Here is a 21343-nt window from a genome sequence, read left to right on the forward strand (position 1 = left end):
TTGAGGCGTTACAACTTCCAGCAAGAGAATACGACAATACGTTCCTCCTCAAAATGTGTCTGGGAACCTAAAAACTCTGAATGTACCATGCAAATTTCCCTCAGAAAAGCTTTTGTTAACGAAGAAGCTTACGTTACGTCTATAACTAAATAACGTGATGAGGGAGTAATAAGAAGGATAGTCGTGGGTTTGGTATTCTGAGTGGAGTTGAGTTCGACATTGGGGGTTTTATTTGATCTTGGAAGACAGCTTAAGTTTCCTAGTGAAATATTAATAATGGAAACACTACTTTGACCAGACTTGCTACACGTTATATATACCTGAACCTCTCCCGTGCACGAAAAGGTGTTGCAACGTGTGTCAACAATTACATTACGAAAAAGTTTAAGAAATAGCGTGTACTGGTAGTTTTTATTACAAATTATAATAACATAAACCCGCCACGCAAAGGGTTTATATAACAGATCATCCCGCGCTAGCGGGATGATCTGATAAACACATACGAGTGCGCGCAGCGCACGAGTTTTGTGTTAATATGTAATCCCGAAGCGCCAGCTGAGGGATTACATTTATTTAGCCCTGAGCGTGAAGTGTTTATGGATTATAATTATCTCCGGCGATTTCGACAAGGGATTTATACTTTAGAAGAGAGTGATAAAATAGTAAATAAATAAGCAGTTCATCAATCTGAATGTCAAACCGATCTGTCATAGTGGAGCAATAGCTTGAACGTTAGCAGGAACAAGAGCTGGAATGAGAGCAAGCAAAACAATACTATTTTTAGGGCACGGACAAGGGTAGCTGGCTAGTCGCCAACTTCTCACGCCACGCGTTGGAGAAATTCCAAGAATTAGCTGCTTTGGCAACGTTCCCAGGAATTTGCTTGTAAAAGAAGTGGACGGTTACGATGTTTCATATCACGTGGTGCGCTTTCGTGTCACGTGGTATAGACTCGGCGTATGCTATTGGTGGCACGTGGTACGCACGTGACGCGCCCACGTGATCGCGCATCTAACTGTTCTACTATTATCGTGTTCTAATCAGCAGTATCATTGATTATTGTAAGTCGGAGAATTGAATGATAAACATCAGTTACGACTAAAAAGCGGGCCGGGTTTATACAAATTTCCGGGGCGGGATGATATCACCTTGAGATGTTTATCTAACAGCGGGCCGGGCTGAGTGATAATATGATCCCGCGTCGAAATCCCGGAGATATTTATATTAAAATAATGGACTGCTGTTAAGTATGGTTTAAGTTAATACATGTTTGATGTTAGTGTTACAAATTTGAATTGGCGTTGGAACTCAAATCTTTAGAACTTAAAGCTTGGACCTAACCTCTCAAGTGTCAAAGGAGCCAACACTGTTATCAGAATTTGTCATTGTATTGGGATCAGTGCAGAACGTCACATGGGATGATGTCATGAATAGTTATGATTAAATTATAATTTTGAGCCAACTCAAATTCAATATTTATTATTTTATCATGCCCACCCACTTAATGATTTATACTTATTATAAATAATAGTAATATTTGTACCATATCAACAGAAAATTTTTTTTAAATAACAAATAAGTCAGAAATCTTCGATCTTATGTTGGCACATAAAAATGACAAAGTAAGAAGGATTATAAATAAAGATTTGACTCTGATTTAATGTCATCGTATCTAAGATATATACAGAGATAATTGTAGTAATTTTAATCATATTAAATTTAAGTTAACTCCGTCACACAAGCCGCAACCTCCCGATCCGTCTATACGTAGCAATCACACGGAACTACGGGACAAGTCTATACCAATTTAAGTTTAACCTTGCTTCGTTTGGTAATTATCTAGATTATAAATTAACGCTTTTGATGTTTGAACGGCCCGACAGAAGGGTCATTCCTGACCGCCGGAGTAAAAATGATATACTTGGTCTACACTCTACACTCTACAATCTACATGCATACATAATATGAACTACTATTATTATTAAATAGAATACTAGTACCTTATCGGACTTAATTTGAACGGACATCAATTGGACGCTGCATGGAGGCCCTAGTAGCGTTTCTGATATAAATGGCAAGTCTAAACGTGAATTTGAGATATATTGCATATGGTAGGAGTTGATTAATATAGTACTAGTAGGAGCATCATCAGATGATCATAGCTGTGATGATCATAGCTGTCAAACTTCTGTTTCAAATGAAGCAGTAATCTTTCAACCAATCCAGAATTGAATTCTTATTTCTTTCCCGTTTGTCTTTTATAATTAAACAAGAAAAACAACAATTTCAGAGATAAAAATTAGGAGTCACATAATGGTTATGTATACAATACAATTCAAATTACAAAAACTTCCCAACGCTTAATTATCACTCCGTAACACGAACAATGCATTCAACTGTTTTTTCATCAATAAGTTCACACATCAAAAGCTTATTTCTCTCTGATAGTGAAATCTTGCAGATACTAAAGGTGGGTAGTTATCGTGTAATTATATCGACACACGTGTTATAGTATATATTATCCTAAAAATTAGTAAGTTAACAACTGCAACTAGATCATCTCAGATATATTGCAATATAACCAAACAAAATTTTCATCAAAATCGCGTTCTTACGTTACGTTTAATAAACGCATTATAATTTATGCTTCCAAAAGTTGTTTAATGCTAAGTAGAGCATAATTTAGCAATAAACGTGACTAATAAACTCATCTTACTTTCAAAAATAAAAGATGATTTATCATAATTTCCCGTCGGAAGAATATGTTAGTTACAGATAGACAAGGAACTTGTTTACGACAAACAAAAATCCGCAATAACTTCTGACATCTTACAGATTGTTGAAAAAAAGAAGATTGAACAGCTGACTACATAAACTACAATAAAAAGTTCTTGACAATCAATGTCTGACATGTGTTACGAACCTACATACCTTAAAAATGTCCAGAATTCATAAAACTGTACGCGAAATTTCTTCTCTGCTTCTGCAATATTCTGTACATCATATAATATATTTCGGGGTTTTGCGATCAAAACATCAATTTCAAAGTGAAGTTAACCGTTTAACTTGTTAATTGGATAACAAATAACTAACGTTTTCGCTAGTAGATAGTAGTTACAGTTAGCTCAATTTACCAGATAATATAAGCCAACAGTATGTTAGCAGATTATTATAATTAGTCCAGCTTACTGGAATGAGTGGCCGGTCGTCGAGGGTACGAAATGACATTTACAAAAGTTAAAAAGAAACACAACTCGATCTTGCTCTGAATTAATGGAGTCCAATTGATGACGTCACGTGCCTAGCACAGCGTGACCTGTAACGCGTGAGACATGATTTGAGACATGTTCATTTCATCCCATGCTGTTGCCAACACAAGGCCGCTTTGCTGTGTGTTCCTCTTCCGTTTCGTCGAAGTTGAATGCGCTGTTTGAGTGATCGCGCGGCTCGACTTTAACTTGCACGTGCTCGTGGGAACCAGGACGAGTTGTTTTACTGTAAGTCTTTGAGTCTTTGTTTAGGTAGGGGATGGTTTTACCTGAAACAGCTACTTTAATGATTATAGAGATACTTTTGGTGTAATGACGTACAAATATATCAAGACAAGTGGGTTGATCAGCTTAGCTATGAGAGTGTCTGTTATGGCAACGCTTGTTTGTTAGTGCAGTTGACAACGAACATTCAGCTTTGTGAGAGTAACAAAAGGACACCTCGTTATATGACCAAGAGATAACATAATATTCATGAGACAATTGCTTAACGTTGTTCAGCCACTTACGGTCAAATCTAGGGCACAGTAGGTTGGAACCTACAATATTTTCATGTTTTAAAACTTTTAGTTTTAGACCCAATCACGTGAAATCAATGACATTAAAATGGCGAAGCTAACTGTGGGACAAACAGTAGAAGGGTAATTGATGTTGATATGAAAATATGAGCTAATATTCACCAGTATCGAGGGAAGTTAGTTGATGACTGTCATCATCCTCACTGTCGAAGCTGTCATCTTCATCTCCGTCATCGCCTCCCTGGTATAAGGAGGAGTTTCCAGGCGTACTCAACGAACTGGGATTTAAATTATTAGATTCAAATTTATATTTAAATCTTAAGGGTTAAGGTAAGAAATAAGATCAGGTCATGCTTCAAATAAGAAAATATAGGTTGGAAATTACATTTACATCGATGGAAAACTAGAAGATTCTCGCAGAAAGGTCAGTTATTTATTTCCTATCGATGTCATCAGTCATCACCACTGTGTTGAAAAATTTCAGCTCAATAGTCTTAATTTCCTACCTAGGTTCCATGGGCTGAGTGTGTTCAGAGAAGACTTGTTTTGATGCTTCCTCGCACTTCTTTATCATCGTCTGGTGCAAAGTGATACACTGAAATAATTTGTTGGATTAATTCAAAGCAAAATAGAAAAATTAGATGATATAAATATTCAACTACAAATCACCAGACGACGGTCAACTGGAAATGATAAAATTGTAACCATCAAACAACACTGATAAGTCTCCGGAAAGTAATCCATCACTAGACACTACAAAAAAGAAGCAACTAGAGCAGCAACAAACCTCGCCCATCACCACAACTGGATCGGTGTTCCTGAACTTGGCAACCCGCTGTTCAACCAAGTAGTACATATACTCATCGTACAGCAGCCGGATAAGGTGGAAACTGCCGAAACTAGCGGCGCTGCGAAGCGTCAGGTCTCTGATCACCATAGAACTGAGGGGGCATAGGGTGAGGTTTTCTGTTTCTTAGCAGAAAATCAGTAGCTTATTGGGTGAAGGGCAGATCCAGATCCGGGAAATGATTTTGAAATGACAAGATAAAGATAATTGTCATAATTAGATAAATCATCTCCAAAATCATTTCTATAATAGATTAATACAATGTATACCAGAATTATAAGGAGGATAAACAATCTAGTTATGCCCGGTACGTACCAGTAGAATGACCAATTAAGCAGGAAGTATTTAGCATGTTGGGGGAACTCGGGTTTGTTAGTGAACGGTGCCAGCCGCTGATCCACCACATTCTTTAACCAGGCAGCCCATCCCTCCAGTCCTTGTTGCTGCTCCAATGCTCCTTTGAAGCTCTTCTCAAGTTCTGCGACTGCCGCGTCACTACATCCACATACCCAGGATGCTTGTTCCTAGAAGGGGACGGGGTTTAGCGCTAGAAGAGAGCATTATAAGGGCAGCAGCTATTTAAACTTGTTCTCTTAGAGAAAATGTGCGAAAAGAAACTATAAACCCTTAGATATTTTTAATAACCCATAACCATTGGTTATGGGGCAATCTTTATCTTATTGTTACGGGGTGTTTGAAACGGTTTATTTCTGGTTGTTCTGCGCTGTTACCTGGACGTTAGTGAAGTCTACTCTGTTCAGATCAGCCAACATCTGACTGATTTGATGAGAGTTTTGCAGTACAGCACGTGCAGCCTGTGCAAGGTGGTTCAAGGAAGTGTAACGTCGGAGAGTCTGCGCGAATGCGTTGGCAGCAACACACTGAAACAGTTATTAGGTTATTAGGACATCAAACTATTTCAACTTTAGAATAGTTTATAGTATAGATGAAATTGTGTCCTACTGGGAAGTTTCAACAAGGTTAAACATTACAACGGTTAAGTTTTAACAATATTTGTACTATCCCATACCTTAGCTTGAAGGAATTTGACAGGCAATCCGGAAAGTGCGTGTAACATCACTGTTTCCATATTCTTGGCAAAGTTACGAATCATCTGTGTCAAGGAACCTGCAAAACGTAAACATTAAATTATCCGAGAAACTTGTGTTTCATTAATTTTTCAACGGGCTTGAACAAGTGTCTCATTATGAACTCATTATGAACAATGCAAAAAGCCCTGAATGATTATAAACGTTTAACCAAATAGTCACCTGGAATAGGATGAAGGACATCAGGCATGACAATATCTATGAGCATTTGATAGACAGAATAGTCAATGACTTTGACCCACTCTTGAACCCACACAAACTCGCACATAGGATGGAGAACCTCTTTTGATACGTGTTTATCGTCACATACGGCACTGTGGAAAATTAAAAATTATTCGTATGAAGTCACTGTTATAATGAACAGAAACCCCTGGACCAATCAATAACCGTTGCATATTAATTTCGGGTTTTCATTATCGGCGACAACATAATTACACTTAAATTAAAATTTCGAATCAACATATTTCCGGCAACTTTCGGTTGTGCCGGTATTAATTTAGTCTGGGGTTTGAAGTTTTACTGATACTTGCTCAGCAACCAAGTATTCAAATTTAAATCTTCAATGAAACGACAAGTACTATTTAGAGTAAAACACTTACATCTCGTCTTGCTCATCTCCGGAGGTGTCGTCTCTTTTCCTGTATTCTTTACAGAGTTTGTTCTTGTAAGCTTGAGAAGTGAGACCCACTCCTTGCCAGAAGGACTGCCAGAGACCCTCAACTTCAGGGAAATTGAGCAGACCAACTGCGTACACTATACCCTGGAAGACAATAACAATGTTTATTGCAATTCGTTTGTACAAAATCGTTTAATTTCCGGTTTAAAAAAGGAAGTGCTGTCGTAGTCTTTGTATAGGAGCAGTAGATACAGTTTACAGGAACTATACTCAGCCCAGTAATAACTAACTAAACCGTACAATCGATACAGAATACCACACACGAAATATGAGGAAGTGTAATATGAGACTCCGTAATGAATTCAAAACGCGCACCCAATGCGCGCGTTACCATAGAAATTTTGAGACTAAATGCTCACAATGAGATCCTTTTGTTAGAAAACGCCAAAAAATTCGGGGGAAATTTTCGGTAGACCTTGGCGCGCGTTGCTATGTCCAATCATGTACATAGCAACGTGACTTTTCATACAAAAAACAATGTATATCCGTCTATTTATCACTACCTAGTATCGTATCTGCCCATTTAGCCATTGAAAATGGATCACAACAGTGGCGTAACGTTGCCTGTTGGCGCCCCCCTGCCGAAAAAGCGCCCCCCTGTTGGCGCCCCCTCCCCTTTTGGTGCCCCTCCCTAAAATTGAGCAAATTAGGGGATTTTAAAGAATACGCCGGTAAAATCTCTAAAAAAGTGTGTATCTAGAGCAAAACGCGCAATTTTGCTAGTACTTTAGTTAAGTTTTCGAAATTGTCCCACATTCAAACGACGATTTGGCGCCCCCCTAAGACGGCGCCCCCCTGCACAGCGGGGTCAGCAGGGCCTTTCGTTACGCCACTGGATCACAATAGGGCGGCTCCAATCTATACACAAATTTTAACTCGCGCCATGAATTACTCATCTTGTTTTTAACGCAGGTATAAAAATCCACGCTAACATTTTAACGTGATGACGATATTGTACGTTCATAGTAAGCAAGGCAAAGTACTTACCACGCAGTGATTCAGATACGATGACGAAAAATGCTCTACGTCCTCCACCGATATTGCTTCTGAAAGTACATTTTTGATTAAAACTTAAGGTGGCAGCACGAAAAGGCGTCCATTATTTAAAGAAGATTTAAACAATCAATATCGTGAGTCATGAGTCATGATATATTATTAGTTTAGACGCATTAAACAGATAATGAATAGACGAGTGACATGTTCACGGGTCAAAACCATCCTTCTAAAGTGTGCAGCAATTACACTGGTTTAAGCAAATCATGGCGATCTTTCCCAAACACATACTTTTTACGTGTTATGAGAGTCAGTACAAGTAGGTGCCAGGGAAATGGGATCTAAAGTTTTTATGACCCAGCAGACTATTCACCAGTCTAGTTGTGATGGTGTGATTTCCCTGATTCAATGTCCTGTATTTCCACTGCTCTCTCTCTCTCTATCTCTCTCGCTCACTCTCTCTAGATTGATTGACCGTGGTGTGAAGGTATTTAACGGCTAATTAATGACCATTGTGGGGTTTTCAGGAGGAATTTAGCGAGGACCACACCATGTAACACCGTAGAGTAAAAGGATGATAAAACGCTTGAGTAGTGATCCACTACAATGAATAATATGCGAACTGTTTCTGAAGTTTGTGTGAAACGGTCGCTCCGTGGCACACTCTAGTCTGGTTTGGATAGAATTATTGGATCTCTTTAAATTTTACCGAGGGAGGTCACGCAGCAAAGATGAAAAGAGTGATTTAATATGGTGGGTAGCGTGTTACGTTGCAAATCTAGGACAATTATCAACACTACTTTCGAATTTATAGAGTCCATTAGAAACGTGGAAACTTTTCAATAAATCGTAATATAGTGTCCATTTCGGAGGAATCCTGTGCCTAGTTTCCGGTTAATGAGATTATCAGTGGACCAAAGGGTTTGTCTAGTACTTCAAACAAAGCCAATAAACTGGACCCTGATAAAGGTACTCACCAGGTAGATCGACTCCCTCCGGGATTTTTAGCGGTTGAAATTTGGGGAAAACTTTGGGTGGCACTCCGATAAACTTGATGTGGTTCTCGTAGTTTTCCGTACAGGTTACCGTTTCTGGCTGGTTCGGTTGAATGCTTATCCTGGAAATGCTATGACATGTATTACTTTTCCGGAAATGTTAACCTCAAACTCATACCATCACATCTTATAAGAAACAATATTCTGTAAGACTTCTGAAAATTGTCTGATTTTTTAAATAAATATGATGAGCTTACTGTTTGGAACGGTTGGGGTGGGAGAATTCTTCGCCGTAAGAGTTGAGGATGGAATCGTTCTTTATCCTAATACCGTAATAATGGTACTTCGAGTTACCTCTGAGAGAGAAAATTGGTTTAAATTATTGTTGCGAACATTAAAAGTTTTAGCGAGACATTATAGGTGAGATAGCTAAACTAATTAACCATTTATATTGTTTGCAAACATTGCAACAAGATATTGCCTAAAACTTATGCATATTATTCAAAATCGTGGGAATTCTCATTCAATCGGAATTTTACTTAGCAAATCACCAGCGGCTCTGGTAAAAACGCATTATATACGTAAAACGCCAAAGTTTCCAGTCCTATCAGGTTACCTAATTTACTAAATAATATCAAAGGAATTCGTTTTTTATGAAAATTAATGCAATAAGGCCAGTGATCCCAAAAACATATACAATTTGTAACAGTCAGACTCCGAAAGGTGAGGGAAATTTGATAGACCATTTTGAAAAAGTGAAAGGCCCAACGCGACGTTACGACGTAATAAAATTAAAACAATTCGTCTTCGAAGAAAATGCTATACCCAGCTCCCACGATGGTACGTGACAGTACCGATTATTAATTATGCAACAGATGATATCAAAAATTGACAAATGCTCCGTTTCTGAGTAGCTAGTTAAAAAAGGACGAACGTGAAGGTAAATTTGATAGACCAATTTGAAAAAGTGAAAGGTTCAACGTAATCAAATTAGAAATTATTAGTCTTCGAACGAAATGCTTTTGCTGCCATACCCATCTCCCACGATGGTACGGTGATAATACCAATATCTATTAATTATGCAACAGATGATATCTAAAATTGGCAAATGCACCGGTTTTCTGACAGATAGTTGTTAACAGGACGAAGGTTCATTTATTTGGTTCCAAGACATAATAAAATTAAAAAAGATTTTTCGTCGACGAAAATGCCTTTCTTTCTAGACTATGCGGAGACAAAATTAACAGATGGTAAAACGAAAAATGCACCAATCTTGAGCAGCTAGTCGAAAATGAACGGAAGATGATAAACTTGGTACCAATATAAATAGGTAATACAATTAGAAATGATTCGTCTGCGAATAAAATGCCTTGGTTTCTAGACTATACGGGGACAAAATCAACAGATGTTATCAAAAAATGCACCAATCCTGAGCAGCTAGTTGAAAAAAAACGGACGGAAGTAGATTTACCTGGTTCCAAGACGCCTGGTTTTGAGGTTGATGAAGATGGAGCGGATGATCTTGCCGAAGGAGGCAGCGTTAACAGGCTCAAGCTTGTGCTCACGACAGTGCTGCTTGTAGTGAGAATACATGAGACACCGGGGCAAGGATACTCCATCAGCAACTTCGTAGTTAGCCATCAACCAGGTGATCTGGACAAATGGGGGGTTAGTTTTGAAAGAACCAACAAAAACTTTAAACAGATCAGAATTAGCACGTAAGGTTCTGTTAACCGTGCTAAACATTTATTGCCACTTCCAGATATGGCAATGAACAGGGCTAGAACAAAATGAACTGCAACTCAATTTTACCCCCAAAGTTTCTAAATTCCGCGGTTGTATCGCCAGTGTGGCAAGTACCTCACGTACCGTGACAGGTGCAGCTCTGATAGCAGCTTGAGAGTTTCTCTGAGATGTAATGTCGGGAAAGTCCAGTTTGTGGTATCCGGGGTGGGGACGGTCGTAGTAGTTACCGTAACTGTCGTAGTACTGATTCTGGTGACTGAAAAGAGAAGAGGAGTTAGATTGGGTCCAGGGTGGAATCGTCCCTGTAATTAATAAAATTCCGTTAAATCTTACATTTTAAAGTTTCATAATTGTTATGATCTTTACGTATTTTCGAATTTTGGATAGATGAATTAAGATAAGGTTACGGTGCGTGGAGTGCCTTTATATTAGAATATTGAATGAACCGATACTAAAACCTGGCAACTGGCCAGGCGCCAAATTATACATTATATACAATATTGTAAGGATCACATACGACATATTACCACGATTTACGAGGCAATTAATAGTGACAATTTTATTGGTTCTTCCATGATAACGTAACGGAATGTTCGGTATGCTTGTTGTGTGTGACCACCTTGCGAGAGAAGCAAGTCTTAATGGCAGTGAGCTATGATTCAAGACACACCTTACGACCATGCCCTTGTTACCCTTCAGCCAAGAAGACGCTAATAAATTAAAATATTCTAAGGGTGAAATAATTTGAGCTGCAGGATATGTATCATTATATCAAGCAACCTGGGATTTATTGTTCCAAAGGCTCATTAAGAGCCATTTGTCATGCAGGATATATAAAGGTTAAAAGCTCTGCCTGTGTAGATGGTCACATGACCAATACCACATTGCATGGATTTTGTTTCATTGTAACGGGATCAGTGAAGGGCATGGAACAGTGATTGTTCTAAAGTTGTTTTGAAACATAATCCATTAAACAGACTTGAAGTTGGATTTCATCAGAAACATAAGCTCATAAACCTGGGTGTGGGAGTTTGAATGAGGAATGAGAGTGGGACCAAACTTTTCAGAGCACACGATCATGGAATTTGAAAACTTAATTTAGGGGCAGGGCAGTTCTACGGTCCTATTTGCAGATATTAATTTAAATGGCTTCCAAGTGGAAATGATTTGAGCCTTGGGACATGACCGGGAATTGAGAGGAATTCCTACAGCATTCCAAGGACCTCCTAAAGATAGGAAAGAAGGCATATGAAAGAAAGTTACTTAACGTGCAGCATGGACACGAGATATTATATGGGTATAATTGACATTATTACGATCAAATTTGCCGATTGAATTTTCCAATTATCAACAAATACAGTATCCAAAATAGAATTAATCCCGACTTGCTGAATCACGAGCTGTGAGAGATAACGATTGTTTGCCGACTTTGCACGTGTGAAAGGGGAAGAATTCAGCACATAATACAGAAAAGGAAGAAACACAGAGCCAAGGAATCTGGCACCTCCCGCTCAGTAGGGATATTTTACAGACAAAGATTTTAGGGGCACTTTACAATTAAATAATTTAATCGTAGCAGGACAATCGAGACCTAATTGAAGGGGGGGAAGCATCGAAAAATTAGGGCACTCCAAAGTAGACAGTTCTGCTAGAAAAGTCACAAAACAAGGCTACCAAGTCTCAGAAACCAGGTCATGGCAATATTGAAGAAGACATGGTTGAACCCATTACCCATTATCTTATCAATAAAACCGATAACTAACTCAAGTTCGAAGAGATAATTCACACGTGCACCATAAATTTCATGGGAAAACTTCATTTTCAACCACAAGAGTCAGCTCAGGAACCTCGAAATATACCCTCCACGGACTTAAGAGACTCCTGCTAATGTCTAGATAACCTAACTTAACAAAGCTGTAAAAATACAAGTTTCAACAACTAAACCAAATACCTTAAGAACGACAAATTTAGTCTACCATAAATTTAGTCAAAGTTTTGACTAAAATTGTTGCAAACCAAATTTCATGAGACTAAGTTTTTCGGCGACTAATTTTAAAGGATACCAAAATTTCAGTAGACCATATTATATGACTATAGGGTTAGAGCTCCTCTTGGACATTACATTTTTAATCGATCCATCCCAATGCATGTTCTGTTGAAACGGCTGAAGGATCATATCGACATAAACTACGTCGTAGTTTATGTCGATATACTGAACAGTGTATTGAAGAACTTAGTGATACAGAGTCAAAAAATCTGGATCTGAAATTCCTGAGTAATGAATTGCAGCTTAATCTGTAATGCTCAGACGGGGTAGACCATATTTGTCGCTCTTAATGTAAATGGAATGGAAAATGGTCTCGAAAAATGTGACTAAAATTGTTGTAGACTAAAAATTTGCGAAATTTGTGACTAAATTTACGGTAACCAAAATTATGGTAACCAAATTTATTGTGAACCAAATTTATTGGCCCTAAGGTAGCTACTCATTACAATTTCAAATAAACCTGATGGTGTTGTGGAAGGGTGTATCGGAGGGAGTATCGAGGGCATACTGGGGACTAGTTGAATGTCCGGTGTTCACATCGTATTCCAACCTCACATACTGGCCTCCACTGCTTGTACTGCCTGCGCTGTTACTCGGCCGAACTGAGGAAAGATGAGGGTTAAATATTAGAAATATACATATAATCATACTCTAAAAACATATCTTTAAAATGTATTCAAAAAAACATGATATATTTAGGTTTGAGTTCTCTAAAAACATATCTTTAAAATGTATTCTAAAAAACATGATATATTTAGGTTTGAGTTAGGTTTCGAACTATTCGTGCAGTTAACAAATTTTGTAAATTTGTACAAGATGACAACCTTGACTAACTAAGACTTACTTTCCAGAGACATTCCACCGTAACCAATGATTCTAATAATTTCCAACAAACAAAAAAACCGTTCCCTTACCCCTCCCCTCCCTCCCCCACACAGTTTTACCAAATTATGCATTCCCAGTTCCCACGTCATAAGCTAACTCCTTTTAGCTCATCATGCACCCTAGAAATAGAGAGACTCGCACGTCAGCAGCCGCAGTTATGTCGTATTCAAGATTTTTAGACACATATAACTCAGACCTATAGCTATGTCATGTGCGGGTGGCTTTAGGGATTTTTTGTGCATGTTGCCTCTGGATGCATGATAGCATTAAATTAAGTTATTTTGCTATTTTGGGTATTTTCATTGAATTCAAACTTTAACCTCATGACGATTAAATCTAAATGAGGCCAGTTGGAGTATGTCGAGGATGGGAAATGGTTCGGGGTTAGATTCCGGGAGAGTGCAAATATTTATTTGTTCCTAATTGTTACCGAACTTCAAACGAACAGATGCGACACTTAATTGGATTTCAACAATTATTTTTTGGATCGTTTCATTTATTTACCGAGACCGTACATCTGGATGATTCTAGTTACAGAAGAATCATAATAGTTCATCACGCGGCAAAATTTATTAAAATTGAGTGGTTGAATTTTAGCACGACTCAGCAGTCTATATAAAGAGGTGACTTTTAGTGAAATTAAACTGCATAAAATAACAATCTAAATCCTAATCTAAAAAGAAAGGTAACGTAACATTAAGACCACGTGATAGATACCTGTTATAATGTTGAGGTCCTCCGGTAGACAAATAACCATACTGTGCATAAAAATATTGGTTACATTTGACTGTGCTGCGCATAATAATATTGGTTAAATTTAACTGCACGTTTCCCACGCAGGGCTAATGTATGCATGTTTCATGCGCATAGTCATGCACATTATATTCCTTTACATGACTATACTAAAATCTTTAAATATTGTAACTTCTTGAATATCATAACATTAAATAAATAACGACTTCATGGAATATTATAATGCAGGGGACGAGACTGGAGAAATGGTAACAGATCATGCTAAGAGAAATGTTCGGCGGACTAAAGAGCCAAATGAACATTAGTCCTCACTGTCTAAAGAAAATATCGGATAAATTATTGGAGATTGTGATGGTAAATCCGAGTAAGTTTACAAAGAATTAACGGCATTTGATAAACGGCCGGGTTGAAGTGTTGGTAATCTTCTGAACTCTCGAAAACAAAGTAAGTCCCCCGCATGAAGAAACAAGTAATTGTGGCAAACCCAAATCACAGCACATTTGGCATCCACAATTCATTTGCTACTTCTCAAGAAGGTATGCTATAATGAAAAACAAAAGTCCGTTGGAGAAACGAGTCACAACATCAAAAGGATGAGGATCAGCATTATAAAAGAGAACATGATACGAGAACTTGATAGATCGGTAATTGAAATGTGGTACGATTGGAATCTCATTAATTGGGTGTACTAAATAATGAAAATTAGATTTTCGGAGATAGAGTAGCTGGGGTCTGTCTAATCGTATTGTGAATTCACGGCTGGAGAACATATGTAAAACAAAGGAGCATTGAAATATTAGCCATTCACCGGGCGCATGACAAGATTTAAGGTCAAAGTTACCACTTGAGAAAGGAGAAGATCCTGGGATTTTGAGCAAATATATTAGTAATATTACAATTGAGGGCATAGACACAAAATTTGGAATGATGGCGATTATCAGACAAAAAATGTGCTACTTTTTAATGCAGAGGACATGATGTCTTTTGGAGCGCTACGAGCAAAACGAAGAAATACATTATCTAGTGGGGTGGATACACAAGGGAATGACGTGAATGTTAAGTGATCTAAATAGTAGATGATATCTTCCTTCTTCACCTCCTGAGCCTATCTATAAAGAATAACCAGATCCTTTGAAATAACCGGCCGTCAGGTAAGACTTACTCCAGATATCAGAACGACTAACATAAATACATAATAAGTCCTGGTTAAATGCCCTTAAAATATAACGTTATAATGGAGCATGCTGCACGGAGTGACACATGCTGTGAAGTGCAGAGCACAAGTCTGAACCCAGACCGGAAATAAATAGACAGAAGGACTGACTGAATAATACACTAATAACCATTTAATGAAAATTCGTAAAATACCGGTTCCAGCAATAACAGTAATAAATCCCCTAAACCGATTTCAAGAATAATGATTAGATGAAGGGGAAAGCCAGTGACTGGTCACACAGTGGATAAAGGTCCTGGACTGGCCGAGATTAAATGTAATGTTACTTGAGCGTTACAGACCAGCCTGTTCATTTGTCCAACTTCAGACTGGGTCGTCGTCTAACAAGTAAATGACTAAAACTTTTAGAAATGAAAATGACAAAGACCGGTGAAAATGATAATAACAACGCCGTGATGATTCGCGGCACAAAGACTAAGGTACAATGGAGTAGGAGTGGCTGAGGCTTGAAGTTATTGGTACTTAATAGCACGGTGCTATCAGCAGGTTGACGGGTCAGACAAGGTCAAACTTTCAAGGAGGGCTGTGAGGAGAGACTAAACAGATGTTACAAAAGTGTAAAGTGTCATGTCGGTGTCATACTCGGCAGCTGAACAGATGTAGATTGTAGACTGATCGGTTCAGCGTAGCTAATAGCAAATATAAACAACTCATTGGGATCGAGCTTAGTTCTGATATTCTAGTAGTAGTAATATTAGGATTGATTGTTGGATTGGTCAGTGAACACTTCTCAAGAATGACCAGTTCGAAATACTGGCTGACTTGATCCTTCAACCTTGAATACTGGCCGACTTTTCGGTAAAGGATCTGCAGACTCACTTTGACATTTCGATCGTTGGGATCGGAATTACAAGATTGTATCTGTCAACAATCATCATTAGGATATAGGCAGTAGGCATGACCAAGGTTTTGGTGCGTGGTCAGGTCATATATTCTACGTGGTCACTTCATAATTTGATCTAGGCAGTAGACAAAGAGGGCACAATATGCTCCGAATAATACATAGAACAAGTAAACCCGGTAAACTAGCAGTATTCCAACCGAGGAGCAAACCTTGCTGTCCTGGACTTCATGCCCGGTTCCCTGTCGGGTCAACAAGAGCTGAGGAAATATTAACAAATTCGTCCACTAACAAACCATTTTAGGTTGCGGTTGCAGGACTAATGACTCAATTTACGATTGTCTTTAAGCCGACAAAGTCTCAAAATTTCAAATAATAATCCGTTCAATACGGTCAAACTGATTTAAAATTCAACCAACAGTAAATAGAGTTATTCTATTTCTGGTGTCCTGAGAATTGTTAAAACAAAACCAAAAATGATTGGTTGTGATTTGTGGGTTGTCCACGATAGCAAGTTGATATGACAAAGATTAACGGTTAAAAAATCAACAATGCTAACAATATTAATTAGATAATTCATGTCTCCTCAAATAATGACATCATAGATTAAATTGATATGTGGTATGCTGCCCTGGTAAAACGTGACATAAAATGTTTTATGCGCCGACGCCGACAGAATTGTAACTGAGCGAATTGACTTATGATGATCTCACAATTCCAAGTCAAATGGGGGTCCAAGGATTCAAAAATTTAAATAAATGCCTCGGAAGAAGCACTTACCAAACGGCAAAGGGAACACTAAAGACAAGTAGTTTGATGATTCGTTCCTTACCAAATTAATTAAAAATTCAACCAACGTTGAATTCCTGCCGAATTAATTGTTATATATAATTCAAGTTTATTTTTCTAGTTGATATTGTTGTCATCCAGCCACACATTATGCAACTTATGTTGCAATACCATTGTTTCCATTACTTTTATATCAAAATAATGTCAATGTAAATTTGCCTGGCTGAAATGTAAGGCTTGATTCTCATTATAATATGTAATAATAAATTGAATTTACAAATAAAAAAATTAGCAAATCTGAGAATTGTTTAAAATTCCAAAATAGATTGACGGTGGGTCGTCCATCAAAGAAATTATTACGACCAACGATTTATGGTTCAAAAATCAACGATAGGAACAATTTCAATTGAAGAATTATTGTTTCCTTAAATTATGACAGATTAAAGCAATATTTCCGTTTGTGATCTCACTGTACCAAGTCCAATAGGCGTCCAAAATAAGTTTCAAAAATTTCAACATAATATCCCAAAAGAGACTTTTTCTACGTAACGAAAAAGAAGACTCTAGAAAAGGCAAGCAAGGCCCGTTTAACTTTGAGGCTCTATTAAAATGTGAGTTAAAATATTTTATTTGTCGAAAAAAAAGTGAATTGATTTTCGATGATCTCACATTACAAATTCAAATAATGGTTTAAACTTTAAAGAATGCTGATTGAACAATCTAAATAAAATATGCAACTCTCCTAAAAATAGATTCACTTGTTGTTGTTTTAACAGGGTCTCAAACGGATGAGTTTCAAACTCATCTGTTTGAGGCCCTGTTAAAACATGAGTTAACATATTATAATGAATTGATTTTTGAGTTAAAACGTGAGTAAAAATATTATAATGAATTGATTTTTGATGATCTCACATTACAAATTCAGATAAGGGTTTAAACTTTAAAGAATGCAGATTGAACAATCTAAATAAAATATCCAACTCTCCTAAAACGGTGTCTCAAACGGATGAGTTTCAAACTCATCCGTTTGAGACCCTATTAAAACGTGAGTTAAAATATTTTATTTGCCGAAAAAAAAGTGAATTGATTTTTGATGATCTCACATTACAAATTCAAATAAGGGTTTAAACTATAAAGAATGCAGATTGAACAATTGAACAATCTTAATAAAATATCCAAAATCCGTGCAAATAACAAAGAAAACACGAGAGAAGACAAGTCAATCCAGTGGGGTAGATAGGATCAGGACATTGGAACAAGATTTATTGTGGGTCGTCCATCATAGAAAATTATTATGCGTCCAATAAGCGTCCAAATTAAGTTTCAAAAATTTTAATATTATGTCCAGAAACTTATTCTATGTTTAATGCAAATGAAAAAGAATACTCTAGAAAAAAACAAGCATTCATAATTAGATCAAGACGGTCTAACTTCAGTCTACAGTAATAATGGCAACTTGACGGTTAAAAGATCGAGAAGGCTGACAATTTTAATAAGAAAATTATAGTCTCCTTAACAGTCTGCTTAATTCGTCAGATATTTCCTGATTTTTTATGTAGCATGTATGTGATTTTGAGATAGACCAACAAACTAGGACCCGTGACCAAACTTCTGAGGGGGTCCCAAACCCCAACAGTGCCGCAGAACAGCCATGCCCATATATGGTCTATTTTTGGCCCAGTTATGCCAAATCACCTCAACATACCCAAAACCGATATTATGGGTGCTCTACTGGTAGCTTGTGGTCTGAACTCGTATATGAATGAAGATGAATTTCATCCAGATTGGGAAAAATGGCTGAGTTATAAGCCAAAACCATATGCCCATGGCCATATTTGGGCATATGCACCAAATTTGATAGATTTTGGCCCATAAATTGGTCAAATATCAATAATTTTGAATGAGACCAACTTTGTATGAAAGGTAAACCTAAACTTGATATTCTGTGTGTGTTATAGCTCAATATCTGCTGAAATGTGGATACTAAGACGAAAAGACCACCAAAAATGAACAAGATTAACCGTATCTATAAAAAAATTACCCGTATCTCGGTTCGCTAAATAAAAAAGTGATCTGATTAAAATTGAAATAACTCAATCAGTTTTCAAAATGTTTGCATAAAATTTGCGGAATCGATTCAAAATAACATTTCAAGTTTTTACCTTATTGTGGGCGGTGAATTTTTATTTAGGCTTCCAAAAAAATTTGGCGGCAAAATTCAGAATTTGTCAATGAAAATTTGCACGACTGAAATGTAACGCTTGGTTGACTCTAGAAAAGACAAGCACTGATAATTAGATCATAACAGTCTAACTTCAGTCTACAGACTATAGCAACAAGACCATGGCAACTTGACGGTTAACCGATCACCGAGGCTGACAATTTGAATAAGGAAATTCTAGAATGATCTTACAATACAAAGTCAAATAAAGGGATCAAAGCATGCAGATTGAAAAATCTAAATAAAATATCCAACTTCCCTAACGAATCTCATCCGAGCAAACAACAAAGAAAACACGAGAGAAGACAAGTCAATCCAGTGGGGCAGATAAGATCAGGACATTGGAGCTGTGCCCCGCAACTTTAACTGACGGTAAACTAAGGCTCTGGGAACTGACACCCAGCCGAGCTGATCAGGAGGGCCCCCTGGAGTCAAGGTGGCACTCCTGAACAACCCCTTCACCCGGCACAGATCCAGGGAGCAAATCTAGAGCAGTCAGCCCTCCCCTCGCCAGATCTCATGCATTATAAACCTAATTAGCAGAGGATAGTGTTGTAATATATAGACTGACGAGGTGTACGTATTTTAACAAGGTCTCCCCCTCTCTCTCTCCTTCTCTCATGTGTAGATGATGATGTTATGAGATGATCAAGAAGGGTATTGTTGTAACTTTTATACAACCGGACACACTACTCAAATATTTACTGCAAACAGTAGAGGTTACTATTCGGACCGGGGAGAGATGGCGTTGATGAGAGATGTTCCTACCATGTAAAGTGATCACGTGAGAGTAAGTCACGTGGTTTCGCAACACGTGATGTGGAGTGAGAGTAATAATAAAATAGAGGTTGAACCGCGGACCACTTCGCTCCTAAGAGGGACATATAAAATTAAATTATAAATATATTGTGGAGTGTTGTGTGTGATAAAGTGGAGGGGTGTAGAGCGGTGTATACATGTTAAAAGGGGACCAGGGGCCCTGCATGCTCAAAACACATGGTTGGAGACACTTGAAACAGGTTTCAGATGTTTCGGGAGATTGTGGAACTAACGACCCTGCAAATCTTTACCCTGGTGGCTCAGTGCCTGCTGCAGCGCAAACTTCCTCAGAAAACTGGAAATAATGATCTCAATGATTATGGCTTTATGGGAATGGGGGGAGGAAGGAGCCGTGTCCAATGTGTCGAGTATTATTGGGTCAACTAATCAACCGTAAATTGTAATAGAATTATCGGTAGTATTGGTTATCCGATCAGTTCATGAATTATGCGAGTGTGCTGTATTGTGACTTCATGGCCCTAGCCTGGGCTGGAGACTGCGACAAACGGTGAGCGTCTGATTCCACCACAAAAACCCTCAACACGATCTTGTAATACGAGTTATCCTCAATTTTACCGACAGTCACGTGACATTTATTGAGCAGATTTATACCGACTGTCTAGTTAAGAGTTGCAAAGTAGGATTAAATTAAGGACTTGAGCAGCGGGCTGCTCAAACTTCTTACACCTTCATCCGGAGCGATTCTTCCATTCTTACGTAAGTACGTGAGTATAATATGACAGTGTACATGCAAATTTCACATTCTTTCTATCTTGTCTTTACGACATGGTAGTCGGTATATAATGTCTCTATTTCTCTGGAAAAGTACAGGTATGTACTTGGTAAAGGACTGCGTTCCATACCCTTTAGCCTAAGCAGGAAGTCTGGGAAAACTTGGTCTAAGAGGCGGGATTAAAAGGTGTATTTGCGGGCTTAACGATATAATCAACCCGATAATATGACAGGATAGAGTCGAGCTGTGACGACTAGCGGATCAACTTTCAATGATCGGGTTTAATCCTGGATCATTTCAAATCGGAGGTTATGTAATGTCTGAAATAAAATACCAAATTAAAAGAATTTAACAATTTAATGGATCACTGGAATAGATCAAAGTCTTGGGAGCCAAACATAATAATATGTGGATGAGGTGATCACTTCAAAGTTCAATCTCCAGTCAAAACGTACCAACTAATTAAATCAGTAAAGCAGACTGAAATCCAAAAGAAATTTCGGATACGAACCAAAAATACGCGACAAACATTCGCGTCAAATATTTGTCAATAACTTAAAATCTGAAACATATATTGAATAGAATTAGGATACCACGAAAGTAAGGGTAGGTCAATGGGCCGTGGTAACAAGAGTAGATGGGAAATGTGAAGCACGAGAGCCTGAAATAGGTGATAATTGAGGAGGTTCCAGTTTGTTTCAGTACGGCTCGAGTATATACTGACTAACAATTCACAATATATATGCCACTTTCTAACGAGACATTGACATCAGTTCCGGTGAAGATTCTGGTGGACCCTGTGCTTAGTACTTCAGCCAGATTGTCTTGTTTCAAATAAACACAAATCAGGAAACTCATTATCGGTTAA

The 21343-nt window shown here is 37.8% G+C and overlaps 1 protein-coding gene across 23 annotated transcripts in view; it reads right to left on the minus strand.

Moving 5' to 3' along the window:
- Positions 1 to 2284: 2284 nt before the first annotated feature.
- Positions 2285 to 21343, minus strand: part of LOC134820776 (DNA-binding protein RFX2-like) — a 37315-nt gene continuing 18256 nt past the window's right edge. For 6 of the 23 annotated variants that reach the window (XM_063831373.1, XM_063831372.1, XM_063831366.1 and 3 more), the window contains 15 exons: positions 12661 to 12802; positions 10277 to 10409; positions 9879 to 10060; positions 8665 to 8763; positions 8390 to 8538; positions 7407 to 7465; positions 6343 to 6503; positions 5906 to 6057; positions 5665 to 5762; positions 5366 to 5515; positions 4950 to 5158; positions 4575 to 4728; positions 4294 to 4382; positions 3950 to 4065; positions 2285 to 3547 (listed from right to left, as the gene is read on the minus strand). In XM_063831373.1, coding sequence (XP_063687443.1) covers positions 3354 to 3547; positions 3950 to 4065; positions 4294 to 4382; positions 4575 to 4728; positions 4950 to 5158; positions 5366 to 5515; positions 5665 to 5762; positions 5906 to 6057; positions 6343 to 6503; positions 7407 to 7465; positions 8390 to 8538; positions 8665 to 8763; positions 9879 to 10060; positions 10277 to 10409; positions 12661 to 12802 — 2087 coding nt within the window. In that variant the 3' untranslated portion in view covers positions 2285 to 3353. Of the gene's footprint in view, positions 3809 to 3949; positions 4066 to 4293; positions 4383 to 4574; positions 4729 to 4949; positions 5159 to 5365; positions 5516 to 5664; positions 5763 to 5905; positions 6058 to 6342; positions 6504 to 7406; positions 7466 to 8389; positions 8539 to 8664; positions 8764 to 9878; positions 10061 to 10276; positions 10410 to 12660; positions 12803 to 21343 lie in introns of all 23 variants that reach the window. The other 17 variants (XM_063831378.1, XM_063831381.1, XM_063831371.1 and 14 more) reach the window with 4 other exon arrangements.

Source organism: Bolinopsis microptera, chromosome 9 (assembly GCF_026151205.1).
Source record: "Bolinopsis microptera isolate Bmic1 chromosome 9, MBARI_Bmic_1.0, whole genome shotgun sequence".
NCBI classification, from domain to species: Eukaryota; Metazoa; Ctenophora; class Tentaculata; order Lobata; family Bolinopsidae; genus Bolinopsis; species Bolinopsis microptera.